The sequence below is a fragment of the Ursus arctos genome, unplaced genomic scaffold (genome assembly GCF_023065955.2).
Source record: "Ursus arctos isolate Adak ecotype North America unplaced genomic scaffold, UrsArc2.0 scaffold_11, whole genome shotgun sequence".
NCBI classification, from domain to species: domain Eukaryota; kingdom Metazoa; phylum Chordata; class Mammalia; order Carnivora; family Ursidae; genus Ursus; species Ursus arctos.
Genome location: NW_026622775.1, coordinates 69805053 through 69826905, shown reverse-complemented (window position 1 = coordinate 69826905; position 21853 = coordinate 69805053). Strand labels below are relative to the sequence as shown.

At 54.5% G+C, this 21853-nt stretch overlaps 1 protein-coding gene across 1 annotated transcript in view; it reads right to left on the bottom strand.

Moving 5' to 3' along the window:
- The window catches only part of PEBP4 (phosphatidylethanolamine binding protein 4), a 201573-nt gene that overhangs the window by 5840 nt on the left and 173880 nt on the right, over positions 1–21853 (bottom strand). Inside the window, exons 6-7 of the mRNA XM_048212224.2 lie at positions 7720–7765; positions 5218–5331 (exon numbers count right to left, since the gene is read on the bottom strand). Coding sequence (XP_048068181.1) covers positions 5218–5331; positions 7720–7765 — 160 coding nt within the window. The remainder of the gene's footprint in view (positions 1–5217; positions 5332–7719; positions 7766–21853) is intronic.

The following is a 21853-nucleotide window of genomic DNA, read 5'->3' as shown; positions in this document are numbered from 1 at the left end:
TTCTTTGTCCCCACCCCAGGGCCCAGAAGTCTGGTGGTCTTGGTGAGGGGAGAGGGAATGTGGGTAAGTGGGCGACAGGAGCAAAGAGGTTGCCCCAGATATCAGAAGAAAGGTAATTTGTTCTTAACTGTGGATCCTGGGTCGACCAAGCCATCACTGTTCTGGGCTTCAGTCTCCTCATTCACCCGGTAGGAGCAATGGCTGTGGTCTGCCCACCCCACAGGGTCCAGTAGCTGGGTGAGGGGAAGGCCAGGGAGATGCAGGGCAGGCTGGCAGAGAGTCTGGGCACAAGTGGTCCTGACCGCCCGGCGTTGGGACAGGGAGGATGTGGATGCCAAAATTGTCATTTGTGGGGATGACGCTCACAGAGGTGGCTGTCTTTTCAGGTGTTAAAGGAAGTTGATGATGAGTTGAATACGGGGGTGTGAGAATGTGCAGCTGTGTGCCTGTGTGTGTGTGTGTGTGGCTTGTGAACGTGCATACGTGGGTGTGTCCCATACACAAACATCCTCATTGACTCAAAGTTCACAGTGGGCTGAGCACAGGGACCGGCGATAAAGGGGAAATCTACAGCAGAGGTGAGCTTCTCCCTCAAGGAATTGAGTCTCATGGTGGAAGAGACCCTTGCAAGTGAAAAATGATTGAGTAATACAAAGAGATAAAAGTGGGTGACTAAGGAGGCACAACAAAGTGTCACTGAGTGTGTAGAGAGGGACAGCGGCCGGGGAGGGCGGGGTCAAGCCGACGAGAGAAGAACGCCCTACGGGAAAGCATCCTGGGGCCGTCAGCAGGACTGGTGTTCTGCAGGCAGGCAGGGCCCTTGGGCTCGGGGAAGGGGAGAAATGGTCTACCCAGGATCAGCGGGCAGAGGCAAATCAGTCGCTGGGGGGAGCTTGGGGGGCACTGGCGTGAGTGGGAGTTAGTGGCTGTCCGGCAGCATGTGGTCTGGAAGGGTGCACGGGATGAGGTGGGAGCCAGCACTGTGTGTCTTCGGACACGTCCCCTTGGCTCATTCAGTTGGTTCCTCTACAATGTAGAAGTCTAGATGCCGAAACCAAGGCTGCTGTGAGGAAGATGCAGGGTCGAACCATCATGAATCACAGATGAGCCCAGAGGCCGGATTCTGGGCCTTGGGCATAGAAGGTGGGGGAGGGGGTATTGGAGCTGGGAGTGGGGGACTGGAGGCAGAGGTGCAAGCCCAATGTGTTGCAGGCCCAAATTTGGGAAGGTGAGGTGTGGCCTTTGGGACAAATGTCAGTGAAACTGGGCCAGCCCTGGTCAGAGGACACCAGTTCGGGCTCTTTCAGCTTCACCGTTGTTCCCTGTTTGGGATGTGGTCGTGCTCGAGTAATTTGAATATCTCCCTCCACTCGCTCTGTGAGATCCAATGGTCCGCAGAGCTACACCAGGTGACAGCATGGACATCCACGGGAGCAGGGTCCGGGTCCACATGGCTCACTTCTGTGCCCACGGCACCTAGAACACTGCCTCACATACACTTGGCATCATCCCAACGAATGCAGAGGGCATTTGTGAATCATGCCCAGCATGGTGGGGAAAATGGCAGGGAGAAGAAGGAGCTGTGTAAAGGCAGGAGGAGTGGGGAAGGAAGGACTTTGTAAACTAGAAGCAAGGTGGCTCCAAATCCACTTCTAGGGCCCTCGCTGTGGTCCTGGCAGACCAGTATCTGATGGAAAGCCTCCACCCAGAAGTGTGTGGAGTTGGCTGGGCTAGTCAAGTCTGATCACTTGCTCCCTGCACGCGTCTCACAGAACTCGGAGGTGGGGGAACTCGGTAAGCTGGGAGCAAATCTGTTAAGGGTCATTCAATGGTAGACCAACTAGTCCAACCCCTTATCTTGATGATGTAGAAACTGAGGCCCGGAGATGTGAGGTGGCTTGTCCAAGGTCACACAATGGATATATCAAGATCTCCCATCAGCTGACCCTATATACGCTGTCTTGAGGTCACAGAATAAAGGGAAAACCTGGAGAGGGTTTCAGCCCCTGGCAATGAGCTATGTTCTCTAGTCCCCATGGTCACACAAGTGCAACTAGGATCCATCCAAAACTTCTCATTCACACCTAAGTCCTCATCCAAAACTGTCATTCACACCTAAGTCCTAGGGAGGGAAGGACCCAACAGGACCGGCTCAAGTCAACTATCCTTTACGGATGCCTTTCTATCTGGTTCTTGCATAGTGACTTTCCCCTCTAATTTCTGGAATCTGTTCCTACCTGTGCATCCAGGAAACACAAGGGGCTGCTTATACCATGCATACCCTAGGGCTCTCCTGCCCCTCCAAGGATACCTTCCCATGGAAAGAAAACTAGACCGAAGTAAGCCCCCGGGCCTGTGTCCCTTGGCTCCCGGTCCTGGCCTCCTGAGGGCTGGGCCAGCCTGGGGCTCCACGAGCACGGTGCTGGTGCTTCACAGAGCGCCAGGAGTTCCAACGATGTGCAAGCGCAGCTCCCGCTTTTGCCATGGCCCCCAGCTTCATCCGGGCACACAGCTCCACGCTGCTGGCGGCCCCCTGTGCTCTCGCTCCTCTCAGTCCTGCCCACCGCTCCAGCTTAGTCATCTCTGAAGAGGGGCTTTTGTGTTTCGCCTCTCCCATGGCCAATGTCTAACGGCTCTTCATGGCGCCCGCCAAGGTTGTGCCTCTGCTGGGCTGTCGCGAACTTGCGCGACCGACCATCCCCCTTCCTCCTTTCATGCCCTCACTGCTCCTCACAGGGGTGCTCCTTCTCACTTTTAAAAAATAATCTTTGCATCTGTGGTTTCGCCAGCTCGGAGCTTCCTCTCTCTTTCACTCAAGGATTCACATGTCCTCCTTCTCCCGGCCCAGCCCAGGCCGCACCTCTTCCGCGTAGCCTCAGGGCCATACAGGCTCTTGGATCATCTAGCTCCAGCCCCTCATTTTCTAGATGGGGAAACTGAGGCTCAGAGAGGATAGCTGATTTGCCCAAACATCAATCACTAGCTGGAGACTGGAAATACAGATTTCCTTACCCTGCAGTAAAATACCTTTGCAATCTTCCTAGCTAAAGAGGGTGTGTCTTCTCGGAGGGAAGGGAATCCTAGGAACCTACAGACAATCCCTAACTCCACTTGCTCTCCAGTTGTCCTTACAGGCAGAACACAATTAAGTGCTTAATTATAAGCTGCTTTGCATTGTTATTTAAGTGTTTTCCAAGCAGACTGTAAGCCCCCTGAGGGCAGGGAACATTCTCTGTGCTGTGGGATCCTGTCCTCTCCTAAACCCCTACCTAGGAGGACAAGGCACCAGAGGGGTCATATGGTGGGAGCGGTCCCCGGCCTGGCTGGAGAGCTCTCCTGGGAGGATAATTTTCCCACCTCCATTTCTGGCAGCAAGCAAAACGGCTCGGAAGTCAAGGGACTCTGTCCAGTTCCTAAGTTTTCATGTAGATGAGAGGTGTGTGTGTGTCTGTGTGTGTGTGTGTTGGGGGGGGGGTGCACAACAAACTGCGGTTTGGGCCAAGATTCAAAGGGGCTAATAGTGGGTGTCAGGCTGGATAGGTTTCGAGCTTCCTTGCCTGCTGCCAGCGTCACAGGAAGGGCACACAGGCCACTGTGTTTTCTGGAGGACGGGTTAGGATCAAACGCGAGGACTGCAGCCAAGGCAGGGGCAAGTGTCTTTGTCGCATGCACCTCCCTTCTTCCTTCGCCCCCTTCACGCTCCTCCTGGCTTCACCTACTGCTCTCTCCTTTCCCCTGCCACCCCGCCCCTCAGAAGGCCCTTGCTCCTGCGAGAGGCTCTTCCAGGGGACAGTGTGAGCACGATCCCGCCCCCCCCCGCCCCACCCAGGGTGTGGGCTTTGTGACTATGATGTCTAACGTGGGACTCAGAGGCGCTGCCTTACTTTGTGGGGGAACGTGGTGGGCTGAGGTGCTAGTTCCCAGCCTCCAGAAAGCGCAGTGCCTGGACTGGTGGAAGGGGGCTCATGATGACCGAGATGAGAGGGAGCCAGGGAACTGGAGAAACTTGTCTTGGCTTGGGCAAGATACATTTTTCTTTTCCTTCTCTCCTTGTACCCAGATTTGAAAGTTCGTCTTTGGGAAAGCGGTTTAAACAGATTTACACATTGGCAAGGTGCTGAGGGCACCTGGGGAGGGTTCACCAGTGGAAAGGTTGCACCAACTCTGCTTTCAGGGCAGCCCAGAGCCTTCTGTGATTGGTGGCTCCTGCTCGGCACACCTGAAGGCCTCCTTTGCTCAGCGAGTGCCTTTCCGGGCTCCGTGTTCCTCTCCTCTGGGGCCTCGGGCAACAGGTTTGTAACAATACCTTCCCCGGCTTCCCAGTGGGTGGAAGTTGGTCAGGGTCACTGGGTGAGAGCAAATGGCTGATGACACTCACCCACCCACTCACCCTTCTGCCAGCCTGGGGGATGTGCTGTCTGCACTCTCAAGATGGCATTTCCACATTATCTTCCCTTCCCCCAATGGGGGAAATGATAGAGCATACAGGGATTACTTTATTTCCCAATTTCTGGAGAGCAATCCAAGGCTCAGAGAGGGGGCATGGCTCACACAGAAGCAGGGGAGTCGCCTGAGGCACTGCGGCCAGATGGCCATGGGTCTTCCCGCTCCCCAGCTCTGGTGGGAGTGGGACCAAGGCCACCATCAGTTCGCCATTAGGAAGCTACAGGGAGTGGATCCTCTCCAGGGTGCCAGAAGGGCTGCTCAGAGAAGCTAGTGGAAGGAGCATGGCTGGGGAAGTGTTTGCCCCACCACTGAGGTAGTACTGGGCAGACAGGGCAATTAACGACCAATGAAGGCAGACTGGCAGGGTGGCATTCCAGGGCCCTCTTGCCCAGATCGGACTCAATTATAGGGTACAATTACCTGCAGAAGTGCTGTGGGGTAGCTGCCTGCACATGCCATTCGAGGCTGAGCTGGGGAAATGCTTCTCTCCCTGGCTTCAGTTTATCCCTTTGGGACCCGGCCTCAGAGACCCACCCACCCAGCAAAAGCCACCATCTTGGTCTGTGGGATTTACTTCTGGGGGGAGACCACATCTGATGCCAACATCTCCCTTAGGACACTCATTCCAGTCTACTGCCCAGAAAGGCCACCCTTTGACTCTGGCCTCCAAGGCTCATGGGTAGGGTCAAGGTCCCAACTTCACCATGAATGCACAAGCATCCACTTCCGCCCCAGAATTCGCACTGGCTTTGGCAGATGGGAAGGCCTTACCTCGAGTTTTGTTTTCTTTGGAATGGAGAGAGATGTTCTGTGTTTGCTGAAGATAGACGAAGAACTGGTAGCGGTGGAAGCCACTTTGTGCTGGTGGGGACGGAGGCTGGTAGGCTGGGGGCAGAAGAAGGACAGAGCGTGGGCCCCCACCCCACAGTACCCACAACCTCATGGCTGCCCTGGGCCAGAGGAAAAGAGAATCCTTTGTGCCTTTCAGGGTCCCCCCTGGGGTCCCAGCTGGGGGCGTACCCATCATAAACCATTAGGATGTATCTTTGGCAGGACCTCAGCTTCGGTAGCTGCCCTTAGGAAGCACCTTATTTTGGGCAGCACGGGGAGGAGGAAGAGGTGTGGGCTGCTTGAGGGTCTTGGGCGCCGTTGGGACTCCCCGGGCCTCTCTTGGCTAGCAGGTGTTGGTGTTATCCCTGTGCTGCTTTAGTCTATCCTGATGGATTTCCTGCCTCAAGAGAAACCCATCTTCCTCTGTGAGAGCGTTTGGCAGTGGATTTTTATTTATTTTTTCAGCATTTCCTTATGAACTCAATTCCCAAAGAAGCCAATTTCTTGGCTGGATCCGGAGGATCTGGAAGTGGTTACGGGGGTGGGTGGGACTCGGTTCAAAGGTTTGATCATGGAAGTGTAGGATCTGGGTGCTCGGGGCACTGGGAGCCCACTCAGGCTCTTCCGGAGGAGAAGGCCTATCTATCTCCCTCCCTTTTGCCCTCGGTGCAGGAGGCAGATCTATTTCTGGGGTAGGGGGGAGCTGAGGTGGGGACATCTCTCATTCTTTCCCCAAGTCTATGCAGGGGTTTTGTGGGCCAGACTTTTGCGGTTGGTTCCAGTTGGGCCTCCTTCCAAACTGTGCCTCTGCCTCCTCCCCTTCGCTCTCCTCATCTCCCCTTCCAGAGAGCCAGAAATCTTCCTGGGGGTGGGTGGGGATGGAGTGTCTGCAGTGAGGATGCTGGTGGGAGGGAGTGTTGGTACTTTATGGCCCCCTCCCTCTCCCAGTCATTAGACAAGAGCCACTCGCTAATTGGAGCTGTTGGAAGCATTCTTCATAGTGCACTTCCGGCCACTGGGGCCTCCAGCATGCTCACAGCCAGGGGAATTCCTGACTATTCAACTCTCCCTGACTTTTTGATTGCAGATCTGATATCCGTGCATGTGTGTGTGTGTGCGTGTGCTGTGCACTCGCACGAGGGTGCACGCCCGCACGCACATTCAGAGTGAGCACAGCACAGGGTGTGCCAGGAGCCATGTGAGTTTGTACAGCTTGGGGTCTACACTGGTGCAGGTGCAGGTGCCGGAAGAGCTGGTGTGCATGTTCTTGGAGGCTGATTGGGAGGGTCTCTGTCAGTGTGTGTGCAAATGTGGGTAAGTCATTGTTTTTTTCACAAACACGGCCAATGCTGAGGAAGACTTCTGAGCACAGGCGGGTGCTGGAGTGTGTCTTCACGTGCATGGCGTGTGGAGGGCAGAGATGGCCGGGTCAGCTTTTGGCAAGGCTGCTGGGTGCGTGGGTTGCCAAGTACGCTTGACAGTGGGCATGTCGCACACTGCCAAAGAACTAGTGTCCCTGATTGTGTGTGCGGCAGGCCGTGGTTGGACCTCACCGGTTCTGTGCAGCTGGGAATTTATCCTCAGGGGAGATGGAGACCCAGCCCCTCTCACTAGGGCTTTCCTGAAGAATCCCCTTGCAAAAGTAGAGATGAGGGGTCATGAGGAGGAAGGGAAGGGACACACGCATGAGGAGCCACGTCTTGGTACCAGGCCCTGGCTACGTGCGTTCCTGTGTGACATCTTGTCAATCCTCAGCACAACCTGGTAAGATGAGTGTTAGCCCCATTTTCTGGATGAGGACATGGGGCTCTGAGAGGTGAAGTCAGGCTGACAGGAAGTGGTGACACTGGGATTTGAATCCAGGCCTATCTGACGTCTGGCCCCACGTTGTGTCATGGAACTGTGTGGGTCATTTGTCCTTTCGCTCAGCCCTCTTCGGAGGCCAGGTCTGCACCTGAGCAATCCCTTCAAGTTGAGTGGGGGGCATGCTCTTGCAGGGGGCTCTGACGGGGTGGGGGAGGAGTGGAGCTGAGGGTGACAGGGGTGGGAAGGGGAGGGCATCAGAGAAAAGGGAGGCCTATGGGGCCTCATGCAAGCACATCCGGCACCGGGTGCGGGGGAACACAGGGAGGGGAATGACCCAGCCAGTCCCTCCAGGAGAGCAGACCCCTGCATTTAATGCTGGCCCCACCCTTTACTCCTTGGGAGCCATGGGACAGGTGGGTCTGTGCCTGGTTTCATTCTCTTTCAAATGGAGATACTGGCGGCAGTGGCCTCCAGGCCGTTGTGATGATTAATTATCTAATTGTGGAAGAGTAAACTAGCCCAGGTGGGTGGGCACTTTCCCACCACCAAGTCTCAACATTAAATTGCATTGTTACGGTTCTTGCAGTCATGTCATTGCCCTGGCTGGGGCAAGTGGTATGGGAGGGTCGTACTCACGTGACAACTCCTGGCCCTGGACCTTCCCCTTCTTTATATCAATGCCCTGCAATAAGAAGACAGGCACAGGTGTGGGTTACTCACTCCTGGGGCAGCAGAAGGCCACACCACACACTTCAGTCCAAATGGGTTTTGCTGACTTCTTTCTCTCTCTGAGGGAGTAAGATAGAAGAGTAGGGACGGGTATGGCTGCTCCTGGGACGCATTGCCAGAACGGGGTTTGGAATGGTGCCTCAGAGGTCCAGGACAGACACAGGCACTGCTGAGGGTGGCCTGGGGGTGAGAGATGGACCCCCCCTGACCACTGGAGAGAGTGACAGGATACTTCTGGAAGGGCCATTCCACTCCCATCATCTGTGCCCCTAGACTGGGCATGGGACACAGGTCTCCACCTCTGGGGTCTGGTCAGATCTAAGGCAGGGGCTGACAATCCACACAGCCTTGCTAGCCCAACCTAGCCTCTCAGGCTCTCTTCGGGGCCTTCAGAACATTAGGCCAATGGCTGTCTGAGTAACCAGAAGGGCAGGGAGGGCAGGAGGAGGCTGGACCGCTGATTCTGAGGCAGCTTCTTCCCCAGCCTTGATTGGACTCAGCCCACAACCCCTGGGCAGATTGTTTGGCCTCAGTTTCCCTCTTCTTCCTTCCCCTCCCTTCTCTCCTTTGCTCCGCGTCTGTGGGATAATGAGGCGATCCCGGGGGCGGGTGCTAATTATTGTTTGTGCAGGACTGGGAGATGCTCAGATGAAAGGGACTGGAGCCGGGCCCCTGGGTCCGTGCCACAGCTCGGGGGCCCCTAGGTGTGGGGTTTTATGGCCTTAATGATGGTGATTAGCATGGCTCTTCATCGGTTCTGCCAACACCTAACTGTGCCCTGGCCACCTTTCCACCAAGCCCTCCCGGTACGGCCTCTGTTCCTTCCCCTGGCAAAGGTGCTTAGGATGAGGCTTTGGGAAGGGGGAGCTGTGAGACTTCTCATTACTCTGCAGAGACTCAGGGTCAGCTGGGTGACCCAACCCCTAGTGTGGTTTATTCTCTACAGAATTAAAGCTTCACCCCTCCTTCTTGAGCCCCCCTCCCCCTTCTCTTCCCCTTTGAGCTGTAGCTTGTCTACTGACTGTTCTTACTTTGGGTCTCCTTGGCTAGAACATCCCCTCCCCAAGGCTCCTCCCTGTCTGTCTAGGTTACCTTTGGTTGGGAGAAGGTGGGGAGACTGCAGAATGGGCCCCTCCACCTTGGGCCCCCTTCCCACTTGGTTGTTTTCAGCCCGAACAGATGAGATCTCTGTCCTCTGGCACCCTTCTAGCCCCCCTCATGCAGTCTTGTCTGCTCGGGAGCATCCAGACAGCCTTTAAATTCAGTCCCTGGGACAGCAGGGCTCGTCCCAGCTGGGCCTTGGCCTGCTTTCAGCACGGTCCCTCGCTCCCCCAGTATCAGGCCCTGTCTTACCCAGGACTGGCATGGGACCCAGCTGTGGCCAGGACTTGAGAAGTCAGGGGGCACCGGGGTAGGGGAAAGGGGTTGGGGAACAGAGGGCGCTCTCCTTGATACCCATTTCTCTCAGGAGACGATGGGAGGGCCCATGCCTGAGCAGCCACTCTCCCGAAATAGCTGCCTGGCTCTCTGGCTGGCGGCTCTAGCACGCTGAGAGATGGGGGCCAAGCCCAGGGCGGCCCAGCCCAGCCAAGCCCGCTGTGCGCTCCCAGCCTCCCCCTCACTCCTCTCCAAGTCAGCCCAGCCAGCGGTTTGTTTCCACAAAACAACAGCAACCTAAGCTGGCTCTTTCTTGTCAATTCCCCACAGGCTTGGGTCCCACCCAGAGTGATCAACAGGCCTCTCTCCCCTCTGAGCGAGTGCAGGGAGGGCTGGGGAGGGGTGGCGGGTTGCTGGGGCCCCTAAGGTCAGGGAGTTTGTGCAGAGCAGGGTGGAAAGTCTGATCTGTAGCCTTGATCAGGGTGGAAAGGCTCTCCTTCCCCTCCCTTTCACTCCGGGGAGTCTTTTCTCATCAACTGGGGCCAGCTTGGCAAAGACATACGCACACCCGTGGATTCACTGAGTAAAGCCAGGGGCCCTTCCTGCCCGCCTTCCCTGGCGGAGCAGCCCTTGAGCTCCGCTGAGGCAGCTGCGGGCGGAACTGGAAGCAGAGGGCACTGATGGCTTTAGAGTTCTTAGGGTCTCTCTGGAGCTTGTCCTGCAGACAGGGGCTGGTCCTTGGAAGGATGAGCAGGGAAGGAAGGCTCTAAGGAAGGACCAGGCTATAGAGGGGCCTCCCCCAGAGCCTGTGGTCAGGGTGGTTGGTATTTACTCAAGCTGGGTTGAGGAATGGCTAAGCTTCCTGTGGCCATCAACCTTTCCTTATTGGTCTGTCCTGGGTGGGGGGAATGTGCCAAAATTTCTACCATTCAATCAATATGTGATAGGGGTCTTAGGAAACCAAACTCAAAGGGTGAGAAAGTTGACTCTCCAAGGGGCTCAAACTGCTTGTCCAGAGCCACAGACTGGTGAGTGGGAGAATCCCAGAATATTCCAGGAGGAAGCAGCCTTAGACCCTTTGACCTTTGAGACCCACTAGCTGAAGATCTCATGTCTTTTGACACACAGTGCCATCCTATGCTTTTTCTACAACGTCATGACAATCCCATCGCTCCTCCAGGCAGCATGGCTTTAGGAAGACTATTATTAAAATACACGGATATTACCTAGAGGTCTGAGGCTACAGTGGAAATGGTTACACGGTTCCCCGCTTCCAGCCCCCCACCCCCATATGAAATCATGAGCTCTCCTAAAGTGTCTTCATGGATCAGAGTACCTCATTTAGCCTGAGATGACCTTAGGAAGCTGGAAATCTCTGGGGATGGATGAGATTCTGGAACATTTCTGGTGGGGAGGGGGGAATCTCTGATTCTGAGCACTTCCTAGGAAGACAGGACTCACGGAAGGGTCCTGAGGGTGGGCAATGAACCTAGCATTTGAGGGACAGATACCATACCTGTCATGTCTGAGCAGACAAGAGTTTTGGAAAGAGGGCGTGCAGCAGGGAAGGGGCTGCTGAGAGCTCTCTTACACCTTGGCTTCCTCACCTAGAGCCCTCCTCCCTGGCCTTCTCCCCTCCCCCAGGTATACTGCTCCTCTTTAAGATGGGCCCAGCCCAGACAAAACCTCCTTTCCCTTACTATAGCTAAGACAGATTGACATTTTCAGAAGGAGCTTGTCTAAATGCTAAGGTTAAAAAAGGAAATAATTATAGAAATTACAAACAGTGTAGAAATTGTCGGCTTTCTGATCCTCAAGAGCACTGAAAAGCCCAGGGTGGCTTTTTCAGGATATTGGGACAGGAACACCTGAGGTGTTAGGACAGTGTGCTTGGGAGGATGTCCAGGGCCCTTCTAAGTGTCAGAGACTAGATGACCTTGGGGAGGCCATTCTTTTCCTTATCAGCGTCCTCTGTCAAAGGGAGGAGAAGAGGGGTGGAAGATTGCTCAGGAGGACCCTTAAACACTCAGGATATAAGAATAGTCTTTTCTTTTCCTTACAAGTTGGTCCCCAATGTGTAAGTGCATGCATGTGTGCATGTGGAGGAAATGCACACGACTGTCTGGCATAGGAAGAGGCATGCATTATTCTAGTTGCAGAGAAGGAGCTTGACTCTATGAACACTTTGGAGGAATTTCTGGCTTTATAGACGTGAGATTTCCTTTCCAGCTGTCTCCAACCTCAGAACTCATAGCTTCTCTATCAAGTTAGTTTGGACCTGGCATGTGAGATGCTGAAGAGGAGTCGAAACTCGACTGAGAGTCATGGCGACCCCTGTCTTGGTCCAGGGTAGATACAGACTGTCCCACCAGACTTGCTCTGATCAGCTGGTGTCTGGTCAAGTAGAAAGCACAGTGCTGGAAGCTAGGGTCTGCTCTCCACTACTGTTAACTGACATTCGCAATGAGCTTTCAGTGTTTCTTCTCCAGGGCTCTAACCGATGCATCCATCTCACAGCAGCCCTTGCTTGGGAAGGGCAGAGCTCAGTCTCCCAACTCACTAGAAGGAAACCCAGAGAAGCTTTAGCCTCTCAAGGGCAGGGACAGCATCCTGCCCATCTTTGTAGCCCTTAAGATGCTTCACACAGAGTAGTAGGCATTGCCAGTGCCCTGGCTCATTCCCTGGCCCTTGCCACTGTGGTGCTCTCCAGCTTTCCTTCCAATCTGCTTCTCCTGGTCCCAGGGTCCCCTCGGGCATCCAGAGCCTGCTTCACCACCTGCACAATAGGGTGACATGCTGGGGTGTTACCATCCTCTGGCAACAGCTCCTAACCAATGGCCGATGGAAAATGGCACATAAATACTCCAGCTCCCCACCTCTGGGGGGGATGATGGAGCTGCATATTCCCTACTGGCTCCAGGCACCCACAGTGGAGCTTGTTTGCTCAGGAGCCTTGACTGAGTGCCTTCATTCTTCCTGTCTCACCTGATCCCTTACTAGTGCTTCCTCACGTCCTTTTGAAAATTCACTACTTGCACGAGTCTCCTTGTCTCGCGCTCTGCTTTGGGGCAACCCACACTAAAACAGTAAGGGTCCAACAGACATCTGGGGAAGGAGGGAGAGGTGAATGAAGCCTTTGTCTAAGGTGTGATAGGTAGCTGGCCCCGATGCCGAGGCTAGAAGCCTCTCCTCCTGACTCTCTGTCCCAGTCTCTCCTGATGGGACCACACTGCTAACTGGATGTGGCTCCTTCTGCCCTCCCAGGCTGGGTCCCAGAGGTCCCTGATACATTAAGGCTTTGGAGTACCACAAACAGATGAGCCAATTAGATGAAAGACACCTCTCGCCTTTGTTTCTCATCCACGGGCACAGCCAGAAAGCTACCTTTCCTGAGAATCGAGGGTCCAGGGGGACCCCTTCCCCAGCCTTGGGAGAAGACTTAGGTCAAGCCTTCTTGAGACATGGTGGCCAGATTTGGGTTTTGAGGTCAGGTGGGTGAGAAAGGGCCTGGCTCAGCGCTGGGCCCAGGAGGGAGGCCAGCCCAGTTTCCTCATTCCCCTTCAATTACCTACAGGCAACTGTCCGCCCACCTGGGCATTTGTGAAGGCCCCAGGTACTCGGGCTCGCTGACCCCTGGAGTAGAGGGTCAGCAGCACATTTCCTGGAGTCTGCCGGAGATGATTTAATCTCTTCACCCACTTCTTCCCATCTAGACAGGAGGATTCAATCACTTCTCCTGCCTGGCTGCAAACCTCAGTCAGAGTGGGGGGTTTCACTTTTTGATCTCTGGGGGGTAGGGATGGGGAGGGCTGTCAGAAGAGTCCTGAACTTGAAAGGTGAGGTACAGAAAGATGTTGTGGGGAGAAGGGAGAGTGAAGGGAGACATGAATGAAACAGCACTTGGTTGGGGCGGGGCGGGGGAGGGGGAGAGGGAAAAATAGGGAAAACAGAAACAGAGTTCCAGGCTCTCTGACACTGGCACCAAATGAGAAAGCTCCTTGCTGTTTTGCACAGCTGCCTGCAAGCTGCCAAGTGGCAAAGGATCCAGGAAAAGGCACAAGATTGCCGAGTGCTCCCCAGCAGTCCGTGTATTCTGCAATTAAGAAGGGGTAAGTAAGTGGAACGCACTGACAGCTCCCGGGCTCTGAGGTCTCCAGGGCCTGTGGCTGCCAGGCCGCCGAACACCCGCTTGGAGAGGACCCAGCCCTGGAGACCGGTACCTGCTTCAAGGGAAAGGCTGTGATCAATTAATCCTGTGGCCTGTTTTTTTTTTTGCCCTAAGGCCAGGGAAAGGAGGGCCGGCCACTGAGGTAGGTGAAATGGAGTCCGTGGGAAGTGGAGTCACGCACCTGAGCCCTCCTGGGAGCTAAGTGCTTCTAGACTCCAGGATGTAAGATGGCCAATTATTTTGTGCACCAGTTTCCCTCAAGAAGGGTTAACATCAAAGACCCGATAGGCTTCTTCCTGGCACCTTCATGGGCAGTGGGGCTGGGTGGTTGAATAGTCTTCAGAAAGTGCCAGTGGGTAGCCTGAAGATTTGGTGTCTTGGCCGTGACTGGCACAGACCCCTGGGTTTTGACTCCTAGTTTGGCTTCAGATCTGGGGTCAGTTACCTCCCTGGGTCTCCAGATGCCAAAATGGGGAGAGGTGGGGTGTAGCTGCTCCTTGTAACTAAGTGGTTACCTGGATGAGAGAGAGGAGCTTCACCCAGGGCTTCACCATTCCTCATGACACTGGGTTAAGAGGCAAGATTTCCCAAGGCCAAGGTCAAGACTGTCTGCAACTTCACAAATACAGGCTGTCCAGGCCCTTTGTTCTAGGCCGTGTGGAAGTACATGTGGTTTCCAAATAAGTCACGCTGTCTTGCACCTGTGTGTATGTGATAATATCTAGCATAGAGGTGGCCCTGAGGAATGATGGCTTGGGAGATGGGTAGATAAATGAGTCAATGAATGAGAAGCCCTGGGTTGGAGACAGAAATATGAATGAGGCACAGTTCATGGTGTTGAGGAACTCATGGTCCAGTGTGGTAGATCAATCGACAAAGAAATAACTCTATTATAGGCCTCAATAATTGAAGTCTACAGGAAGTGCTGGAAGAGCACAGAGAACAGAAGTTGTACCCGCTTGGGGGCAGCGAGCAGGAAAAGCTGTGGAGAGGAGGCTATATGCTATCTGGGCCTTGAAGGATGTGTAGGAGTTTTTTAGCTTTCCAGTGCATCAGATAGGGCAGGGGCAGCATAATTTGAGGGAACTGCATTAGCAATGTATAAATATGCAAACAATGTGTGAAAGAGCGCGTGGGTCTGGAAGAAAGCTCAAGATAAGGCTGGAAATGTAAGTGAGGGTTGGGTTCGAATGGCAGGCGATGCTTCTGACAATCAAAGCCACCAGCAACCTACACTTTGGGTCCACAGACCCCAGGCAAGACTTCCATATGCTCAGCAGCCGTGTACCCAAGAGAGTCATCAGAGGGGCCTCTGGTCAAGAAAGTGTCTGGGCAGGGCCAGGCCTTGGAGCACGGCCCAGGCGGCAGGTCAGAGCTGCGTGGAGCAGGACTCCATCACCATGGCCTCAATCAGAGCAGGTGAGTCTGGGTTCCCCAAACCCAAACGCCTCCCTGTACAAATGATAACTTCATTTCAGATCATTAAAGTACTATATGCTCATGGCAGAAAAGTTTGAAAACACAGAAAACAAACAAACAACCAGAAAGAAAAAGAATCCCCTGGATCATTCTGTGTAGAGATAACTGCTCTGAGAACACCATGGCTCCCTTCCTTGCATCTGGGTCCCAAGGCTTCTTGTCACGCAGGTGCTAGCTCTGAGCCTTGGGCCCCCCTGGGGCCTGCATTAGCTGGCCTCCCCTCTGACCTCCTGCTTGGGGAAACTTGCCTGAGTTGCTCTCGGTGTCGGTGTCGAAGGCTCACAGACTGGTTTGCACCTCAGGAGAAGGCGGAGCCACTGCTCTTTGACCCTTGCCTGTCACAGGTCAAGCAGCTCCAGGGCAGGGTTAGTGAGTGGGAGTGGGAAGGAAAACGGAATAAAGAACACAACATATGGTCTTACTGAACCTGTTCCACTTAGAAACAGATAAGATATATTAAGATAGTTTGAGAGCAAGTATCAAGAGTTGATAGCTAAATATAATTATTATCCATCAATGTGAGTTGAGACTACAGACTGCCATTTCTAGACACACAGAACAGAAGCCGGGGCTCTCAGAATCAACAACACGTCTCTGGAACGCTTCAGTTATCTGGAAGCATGTGGCGAGTTGGCTATTCTTCGTAAGCACACTTCCTTGATCTCTTGAATCTTACACTTTTAGCTCCACAACCCCTTTCGTCTTGACTATTTTGGCTAGTGATCTTACTAAACACTAGTTCTTATCTTCTTAAACACAAACACGGAGACTACCTTATGTAATTTTAAACACCACTGTGGTTGACCCAGTGAAGAACCAATTTTACACCCTGCTACAACACCGGAGTGTAATGCTGAAAAACAAATAAAACGAACGGGCCATTTGGCCTTCTGCCTGCTCAAACCTCCTTAGGAGCTAATAATTTAATATTTATGTGGTCGTGGTCACCACATCAAGAAAGGGAAACACCTCTTTCCGGGTGCCTGCAACGCCTAGGCATTCTGCCAGCATCTCTATACAAGTTCGCTCCCTTGATCCCCGCCTCCCCGGACATTTCCTGCTGACTAAGGAGCACTGACCCTCAAGAGACCCACCCCTTGGAGGACAGAGGCCACCCACCCTGCTGAAGGAGTTGTTCTTCGGGGTCTGATTTTTGGCAGCTGTGGGAACTGGGGAAGTGGTGCCATCCAGTTAAAAGCAGCCCCACTGCATTAGTGACCGTGCTGTTCACACAGCTGTCCAAAAGGGCAAAGTGGGCTTCAGTCCAATGTCATTACCAATCAGCTACATGACTGTGAGCAAGACACTTACTTTCTCAGTGTCTCTGCTTCTGTACCTATGAAGTGGCAATGATGATGATGCCTGCCCTGGTTTCCCCATGGGGCTGTTGTAAAGATGAAATTAGGAAGAGGAATATTCTCAAGTCCTACAGTGCTGTCCCAGCACAAGGGTCATTGTGGTTCCCCTTCCCTGGGCTGCCCACTGGAGGGAAAGGTGGGAGGAATGGGGCAGGGTGGGGAGGAGATGGGGAACCCATCCTGCCAGCCCCCTCTTGCCGTGGCAGTCCTGAGAAGTCTCCTGGCAGGGTCAACCTCATGAGGCTAATGGCTGTGCCGTGGGCTTGGAGGTTACTCGGCTGTGAACGGCTGTGAACGTGGGCCCGTCCTGCTGGGTCTGCACTCACCCAGGGTGCGATGAGCGCATGGCACATAATGTTTATTAATATGCTTTGATGAGGAGCATTAATATCTCTTAATGACACCATCTGAGCCCGGCCTCCTTCTTTCTTTCACTCCTCGCTCCTGTCTCTTCCTCCACCCACAGAGACATACACACTCACGGACAGAGAAAGCGAAGGACAGTAGAGAGAGCTGTCGGGGAGGAGGGACTCCGATGGGGGTCCAGCCGCAGGGGCAGACAGAGGATCCTGGATGAGGGAGGTGGGAGGATGCCAGGGCTCTGCTGTCAGGTGGAAACCGGGCCAGAGACTGCTTGGCAATGGCAGCAATGGAAACAAAACAGTGGCAAGACTTTTCCAAAGCTGGTGGGGAGGAAGGGGAGTGGCAGGGGGTGAGACACGGCCCAGGAGCCTCAGGAACTGGGGAGGGGCTGGGCTCCTTCATGGGAGCAGGAAGGGAAGAAAAGTCTTCAGATCATTCGCAGGCTGGGTCTGGGGGATTCTGGGGGTGGCAGGGTGAGAGTTAGAGAAGGGGAGAACAGTGAGTCACACTCACTCACACACACCCACGTTCACACACTCATGGCCCCCCATTTGTGTACACACACTACTTACATGCCCACTCAACATGTTCACACATCCCCCCACTCACATACTTGGGCACACGTGCCCACACATACCCTCACACACTCACATATATACATGTTCACAGCCACACACATGCTCACATATAAATACAACATGCTTACTCGCACATACACATTCACACGCACATAGCTGTCATGCTTACTTATGCACATGCACCCACACACATGCACACACATACACGTGTCTACACAGTCACATACACAGGCTCACACACATGCACATTCACACACACGTGCATGCTCACGTGCATGCTGATACACAACTCTCTGCACCTGTGCCCTTAAGCTCACAGTCTCACACATTCACATATGTATAATATGTTCACACTCATACACATATACAGAGTGCTTATGCGCACACACGTATCTCACATATGCACACTCAGACACAATATGCTCATACAGTATGTACTCACATATACATACACATGCTTACACACATATATATTCACATATTCACACACAACACACTCAAATGCACACTCACAATCCTATAGATGCACACACATGCACACATACACGTACTCACATTATACATAGTTGTACACAGTCACACATACATACTCACAAAGCGCACACACACACTCACAGACATGTGCTCACACACACTCCCTCTCCCAGGCTGCCTTGCACTGGTGTGCACATCAGGGGCTGAGTATGATAGGAAGACCAGGGTGATGGGCCATTCGGAAGGGGCCGGGGGTGAGGCTAAAGCTTGGACTGCGGGATTAGGACCAGGGGGTGTGGGAATCTCCAGGCCCCTGGCAGGAGCCCAGGACACAGAGATGACTGATTAGGACTGTTGTTTTGTGAGTAAGAACTGAGCTGTTCTTCTCCCCTGTGAGAGCCCATGGGGTGGGGATGGGGGAGGGAAGGGGAGCCCTAGTGGGAGAGGTGGTTAATGGGGTGGGGGCACCAGCCCTGCCCTCCCACCGCTGGAGTGAGGAGCTGGGGTTGGCCTGCTCCCCTCTCCGTGCAGCACAGAGGCAGAACAATTGGGAAAGGGCTCTAGTTAATCCCCCACACAAACAGGGCTTGGGAAACTGCAACCTCCAGAGGGAGGGAGCTGCAGGGCTACCTCCTCAGGCCCAGCACTTATCTATGGCTCCCATCTCTCATCTCCAGCATCCAGTCTTTCTGGCTGGGTGGCTGCAACCCCAGGAGGGGGACAGGAGGCACTGGGGAGGGCAACAAACTGGGGGGGGGGTGGCGGCCAGACCTTTGCTTCCCAGCTCCAGCTGGACAGAGGGGGCCCAGCAGCCCCTTAGCACCCATCTGGCCTGGGGATGATACCCCAGGGCTTGTGGATGATTGCAGCACTGGTGTCTGGACCTCTCCAGGGTGGCTGTGAGAGCTTCATGGCACCCCCCTCCCCCAGGTTCTGTGGAGTGGGGACCACCTTCACCAACTGCTGGGAGGCTACTCACAGTGCCTGGCTCAGCTTCTCCACCTGCTCCTGGTTCTACTAATCCCTCCATCTCCTCTTTCAGTCTAAGAGGTTCTCACCACCCTTGACCCTATCCCATCCTGTTCTCAACTGCCAACCAGGAACCAGCCAGCTGCCTCTGGGCCTTGCTGCACTCCCCATGTGCCGCCTAAGACATGCCGGTAGTTCTAGAGAAGCAGCCCACAAGGCTGGGGGCCTGGGAGCGTGGAGTAGGGGGTGGGGGTTGCCCAGCAATCATGAGCCCTCTGGCCTCCTGGGGAAAGGTGGGTGGCAGTGGTGGGAGTCAGGCTCCCGGGCTCTGTTCTCTGCTTTCTCTTCCTCCTCTGTCCTACTTTAGGCTTCCATGCTCAGCTCTAGTGGGAGATGAAGCATAATCTGTACTTTTGGGCCCCCTCTCTCCTTCCTCACCAGAGGGCCCAGGCCTGGGGCTACCTTGTGAGGAAGAAGAAAGGAGGGAAGGAAGGAAGGAGGGTGAGAAGGAAGGGAGGGACAGACAGAAGGACTTCCTGGAAGAAAGCTTGGGGATCAGGTTTTGAGATGAAAGAAGAAAAGATGCTGGCGAGACCCGGGGAAGTTCTGTGAAACCCTGTACTCATTAGGAAATGCGATAGTAAGTAGAAACCGTTAAATCTCATTCAAATCACATCTTGCTCTTTCACAGGGGCTGACAGTGAACTTGGCCCTGGTCCCCTAGCCCCTCGCTACTCAGAACAGCAAGAGCATCACCTGGGAGCTTGTCAGAAATGCAGAATCTCGGGCTCCACCCCAGACCTGTGAATCAGAATCTTCTTTTTAACAAGAACCTGCGGTGATTCATCTGCACATGAAAGACCGAAAGTCCGAGAAGCCCTGCCCCAGACTCCTGCTCTCAGACCTGCCTACACACTTTCCCTCCTCATCAGACCTTGGGGCAGCAGTGGGGGGAACCGTCCGAGGTCTTGTCTCTGACAGGTCTCTTTCAGGCTCTGGAGCTCTTGCAATCCCCCTTCTCGGGCAGGACTGATTGGTCCTGAAGTGGCCCCAGATCTCAAGTCAGATTATTTGGACTGGTCGGGCTCCTGGGCGGTCAGAGGAGATGCGTGGACTGGAGGGGGCAGGGCTCAGCCAGGAATGCGAGACACCAGGCACATCTCCTCCCCTGATCATGCTCCTTACTCCTGACCCTATTTGGGGGACATTTATTTCCCGGGTGTTCAGGGACCTCCAGTGGAACAAGAAGCAAGAGAGCATTGCTCTTCCTTGTAGTCTGCAGACCAAAGAGGGGGGAGCTGCGTGAGGCTGCCTCAGTTTGTGGGTCAGGGTCTGCTCTAGGGCCCTGGTCCTAACAGGAGGTCTGCTGCTAAGGGACTTCCTCAGCCTTCCTCCCTCAGAGATGCTCGGGTAAAGCTGTCATCCCTGGCGAGCTGCCAGTCTGCCCTGTCATTCTTTGGCCATGCCCGGGCCCCACGGTGGGCCTTTGCGCCCTTGCCTGCCTGGGTCAGGCCAGGCTCGTTTGTCTGGGCCAAGGGAACAGTGCATGTGGCCCACCGGGGGCCTGCCAGGCCCAGGGCTTGCTCTCATTCTCTTGTGTCACCTTTTACAGTGCCTGGCAGGCAAATGCCAATCTGGGGAGCTTGGCAATTACAATGAAAAAACAACCGAGACTGAGCTCAGTGAACACCCTGACCTCACAGTTGGTCTGTCTCTGGAATGTGTGGGGACTGACATAACCCCGGGGAGTGGAAGGGAGTCTACGGCCCTCTCCCGCAGGGTCCGTGGCACCTGGGTCCCCATGCTGCCCCTCTAGTGGTGCTCATGTGTGGAGGGTCCTCTCGGCTGAGCCCCACAGTCTGGTGGGAAGACAGACGGGCTGTGAGCTGGGCTTGGGGCAGATGTAGTGCTTGGCTTCCCGCCCTATGGGGATCATCAGCAGTCTCCAAGTATGTTGAAATGAGTCTTTGCACAACTTTGAGGAGGGCCCAGCAGTTCCAGGTGACAGTGCCCAGGGCCCTGGGGAGATGGGAGGAAAGGGGACGGGTGACAGCAGGGAAGAATCCCAAAGAGGGTCAAGGGTCCTCCATGGCTGCTGACTCCCCAAGCTTCCCAATCTGGGGCTCAGTGGGTCCCCTTCCAATCCCCCACCCGTGGCTGGACCTCAGAGGCCTTCCACCCAAGGAGTCTGGGATTCTAGGCTGCCAGTCCAATCCCCAGGCTAGGCCACGGGGAACCGAGACAAACTCCCCAGAACTTTTTGTTGTGAGCAGTCAATCGCCCCGGCATCTGAGGCTGCAGCACACAAGCAAGGGGTCTTTAATGAACGCAAATGACAGCTGATTAATCTGCCTCCTCTCTGTGGGGTCTGGCCACGCTCCATTCCGCCTCCACGGCCTGCGCCAGCAGGGTGGGCTCCAACCTATTACCACTGCGTGGTAATAAACCTATTCCAGCCATAATGGGGAAGAGGGCAAGTCCCCAGCCCTTGCTCGCACCAGCCCCCAGCCTGCGGTCCTGTCATGCATGAAGGGCTGGTCCTGCAGGAGTGGGCTCGGTCCTGCTGGACTCTCTCACTGGGTGCTCCCCTATAGGAACGGGGCAGATGGCAAGGAAAGATGCAAGCAGGTGCTCAGTGGGATTTGTGGAAAGGGGTTACATTTAGGAGGTAAGTGGGGGCACTGTCTAGACAACGGTTTGTTTTTCAGTTTCTCGCCGAGTGCGGCCTTAAGAAAGCAGCGGTTCCTCAGATCATTCCCACTGTGGGAAAAGGCAGAGAGAGAGAAGGATGGGGCTACAGAGACTCCCTCTTTCTCTGCCAGGTCACCTGCCCTGGCTCCCTGCTGATGTCAACGCAGCCCACATTTACTGAGCTCCTGCTAGGTGCCAAGTGCGGTACAGGTGTGCGGGTGATTTACAGTCTGGCAGGAAGGCTGAGTGAAGGGGGTAATTACAGATGGGATGCATGCTAAGAAGAGGACTTACAGAGGGCAGGGACGGCTTCCTGGAAGAAGCTGGCAGATTCTCCACCTGATAGTGGTACTTGACAGGGAAAGGGGAGGAAGAACTGCGTGCTGGGACGGAAAGGCCCCAATTTCTACACCTGGGCTCTCTCAAGCCTCCTCATCCCCAGGCCCCTATCACCTCCTTGAGTTGCTGGACCCTTCCCTCGAGGGATGGAGGAGCAGGAGAGGGAGTGAATCGGGCTGGGCATAATGGAGGTTATTGACCTTCTCTTGGGCAGGACCCCTTGCTGGGAAGCAGAAGCAGAGCTC